Source organism: Amphiura filiformis, chromosome 9, assembly GCF_039555335.1.
Source record: "Amphiura filiformis chromosome 9, Afil_fr2py, whole genome shotgun sequence".
Classification (NCBI taxonomy): Eukaryota; Metazoa; Echinodermata; class Ophiuroidea; order Amphilepidida; family Amphiuridae; genus Amphiura; species Amphiura filiformis.
This window is the reverse complement of record NC_092636.1, coordinates 56,474,044-56,477,944: the sequence shown is the minus strand read 5'-3', so window position 1 is coordinate 56,477,944 and position 3,901 is coordinate 56,474,044. Positions and strand designations below refer to the sequence as shown.

The 3,901-nt window shown below is 37.0% G+C and overlaps 1 protein-coding gene across 1 annotated transcript; it reads right to left on the bottom strand.

The window, feature by feature from the left end:
* Positions 1-1,281: 1,281 nt before the first annotated feature.
* LOC140160163 (uncharacterized) lies at positions 1,282-2,013 on the bottom strand. The gene has a single exon (XM_072183440.1). It carries the CDS (start codon positions 2,011-2,013, stop codon positions 1,282-1,284), a length of 732 nt encoding a protein of 243 aa, XP_072039541.1.
* Positions 2,014-3,901: the final 1,888 nt, after the last annotated feature.

The window sequence follows — 3,901 nt, the reverse complement described above, 5'->3', positions numbered from 1 at the left end:
GTATGTGTCACCATTGCTCAAAGCTAAATCCGAAAAGTAAAAATAAAAATTCATTTGCAATGAGACTTTAAATTAACATTTTGTTATCTGGATTAACATGGGAAGACAAATGGTAAATGGAACAGCCATTCGTGTATACAAAAATAGTATGGCCTTGGACACACACAATGGCTTAGAGCTATTGTGGTTTGGAAAATTACTCCCTAAAAAATTCTTTGATAATGTTTTTTTTTAATTAGTTTTACTCAAGGCAAGGGAAGTGTTTCATTCGTTGTCGACGGAAATAATTTACATGCTAAGAAAGATTAATATTTCAGCTAAATGGTGGTAGGTCCCTTTATTTCAATAGGCCTATATTTACTGATTTATGAGCAATCTTCAAAAATCCATAAAAACAGGCAGTAGCTCTTAAACAAAACAATATTTAATTTTTGCGGACCCGATGGTAGCCTCGGAAAGTCTTCACACACCATATATTAAAAATTCAAACAATTTGGATAAATGAAGCATAATGAGGAAATTCATTTTTTGACATGATGTTTTCTAAAATTGGTCAACTTTGAAGCGCGCGCTTTTCAATTCACTGTTATGCTTGCATGCACAGTGTGGCAGAATTATTGTGCAGCCACTGTGACATACCTACTTAAAGCCACAATGTGCGATTTCGGTCAAATTTTAATTTTGTTATTCTTTGCCAAATATTATTACATGCTATATTAGTAACAACTTCCAAGGAGATTTTCTGATCATTTTAAGCCGAAATATATAGTGATTTAAATGAATCCACTAAGCCGCTTAATTGTTGAGCTCTATCATGTGGGAATTGGCCAATAAAACAGGGCATTGCCGGTTTTAATCAATAACTCTTAAATAGGCCTAATGTGTGATTTGCTCCACGGCGACGCCCTCAATTTTCTCGAATTTCTACTTTTTGCATGATTGTAATGCATAAGTTTTATAATAAACCCGGATCTCCGGTTTTATTCACTGTGTTCACCGATCGAATGATGGCATGGCTGACACCTCTCGTGCTTGCGTATCATTGCAACATTGACGTATAAACTGTGTGTATATCCCAAGTCACATGGCCAAGGAATGTTCTCTGTAGGCCTACTCCCAAACCATGTGACCCAGGGATGACCCAAAGCGACATCCACCCGAGACAAGTCCGGCATCTACTCCCAGCTACCATGCGAAATGAGACACATGTAGCAGCCGACAAGCGCATCCCTCTGACATGGATGCACACCAATTGAATTTAGATAAAAGCAAGTGGGGCATTTAATGCATGTTTAAAAGTGTGACATAAAAGGGGATGGGGCTCTGTTTGAAGCGTTTCGTGTTGGCCCTGAGTTGTGTATGATCTTGAGCATTGCGCAAACTTCTGCCATGGACCGAGATTCTGGTGGGGGGTAATAAATGACTGGTTCTTAGACTGTCTCTCAGTCCATTGGCAAAAGTTCGGCAATGCTCAACCCTTCTGTCTTCTAGCTTTTTAATATTGCACTGTTGTATTGACTTTGAATATGAGATGTATTTATAACCAAGTATGGTTCTAATCGCCCTTCTTTGTATGCGCTCAAGATCACTAGCTTGTTTACATGTGAGCCCCGAATGCCAAACCACATCAACATACTCGAGCACTGGTCTGATATAGCTTTTGTAAACGACCGTAAGTTCATCCTGGTCAAAGCCAAATCTTTTCAGGGATCTAAGCATGAAAAGACGAGTGTTTGCTTTCTTGATCATAATATCAACCTGAGATTGCCATTTCAGGTCACTTTGAATACAGATACCCAGGATTTTGGCTTTGTCAACATAATCAAGCTTGTCAGAGCCAATGCTCAAGTCTGCATGATGTGGTTTGGTTTTACTGAAATTAACCTCAAGTGCCTGGCATTTCTTGGCATTAAGATTTAGGCCATTAGTTGCTGCCCAGTCTGAGAACTTATTCAGATCTTCCTGGATATGACTGTTGCTATCACTAGTAGAGTTTTCTATCACTATTGTCATATTTGATTTATTCGAAGGTAACTTTTGACGTTTTCGCTCAGGTTACCTACGAATACCATGGACAAGACCACTTTTCTCATTGTTTCATGATCTAGATAACACAGTGGTGGACCCTAGTATAAAGCTAATTATAGATGCCCTCAAACAAACGGCGACAAGACGTAACTGACTCCAAGATGGACTTCACAAGTCTGCAATAACGGTTTTAAGCGATTTGTGTGCAATTAAGCAAAATAAAGTCACTTTAGTGCCCTTGTTTCAAACTTCAATCCTCTTTCAACCACTGTGAACCGATATTATAAATACATGATAGGGTCTCTAGTATCAATAAACGCACATAAAGAAAATAATACATTCAAAGTGCTGTATAAAATGAAGATTTGATTGCGATATCCACCAAAAGTCTAATTCTTACCTACTACTGGAATGTTACTTACGAATACAGCATAATACATGACATATGCAATGAAGTGTCCCTACCAATGGAAATTAATTATCAAAAACTTTAAGCGGTACCCCTGGACTATGTTATTACCCATATACGGATTCATTCAACAATTATTTATTATGTAAATTTGCTGTTTAACTACTTGTATATCAAAATGAAGTGTTCAAAATCTTGCTAAAAGCATCAAAAAATTTTGATCTAAGGTAATAGCATTTATTCATTTGGACGTACCATCTGAAAGAGATCTAAAACTACCATTTTATTCATTCATTATCATAATAGCAAAATTTGAACCTCTAAACTTAATATAGATATTGTTAAATCGCTCATGTTACCTACGAATACCCGGGTTTCTTCACCTATCATTTTATAAAGCATTAGGTGTATGCGTATAATTCCTATAGTATTCCTGAAAACAGACATCCCACTCGTTCTTATACAATATGTAAATTGATTCATACTCATTTGATAAATAAAATACAGAAATTGATCTAAACTTCATTTTCAAAAATAAACTAGCATAACTTGACCAAGATCATATTGATCACATTATAAAAATAAAAACAAATATTTTCTGGTTGAGCTAGCATTTTCCTGACACCCTGGGGTCTAAATTACACGAAAACAGCATTAATGGGAATATTCCATTTGTTTTAGGTTGATAAGTATTGCGATAGTGAAAGCATCCTAGTGGTATTCGTAGGTAACATTGGATTTTGATGTCACATTTACTATCACATAGTTAGGGGAAAAAGTTCACTTTGGTGACCACTCTCTGGCTAGTAAGGTTTGACGATTGATTCGACTTCTATGGACCATTTAGAAAAAAAATAGCCACCATGTCCCTCGCGAAAATCCCGGCATTTTTCGCTAGAGGCCAAAATCCAAAATGGCCGCCACCACCATTTTGAAAATTTAAGTTTTGAACCAGAGCACCTATAATCATGCACAAAGACACTTTTTCGGATATGTCGAGTACAAGGATTCCGATTCTGACATTAGTTTGACATTACGGCATCATTTTCACCCAGAAATCCAAGATGGTGTCCGGCACCATCTTGAAAAATTTAGTTTTGAACAAGAGGACCTTAAATCGTGTACAAAGACACTTTTTTGGATAAGTCGACCACAAGGATTTCAAATTTGACATTACTTTGACATTACGAACTCATATTTACCCAGAAATCCAAGATGGTGGCCGCCGGCGCCATCTTGAAAAAAATAAGTTTTGAACCAGATTACCTAAAATCGTGTACAAAGACACTTTTTCCGGTAAGTCGACCCCAAGAAATCCGAATCTGACATTAAGTTGACGTTACAAAATAATTTTTGCCCAGAAATCCAAGATGGCCCCCATTTGGTAGAGCGTAAATGTGATTTTTGAATGAGAGCAGAAGCATAAGTGTGTCATTTCCGCCTTATCTGGGGTTCATGTCTCTT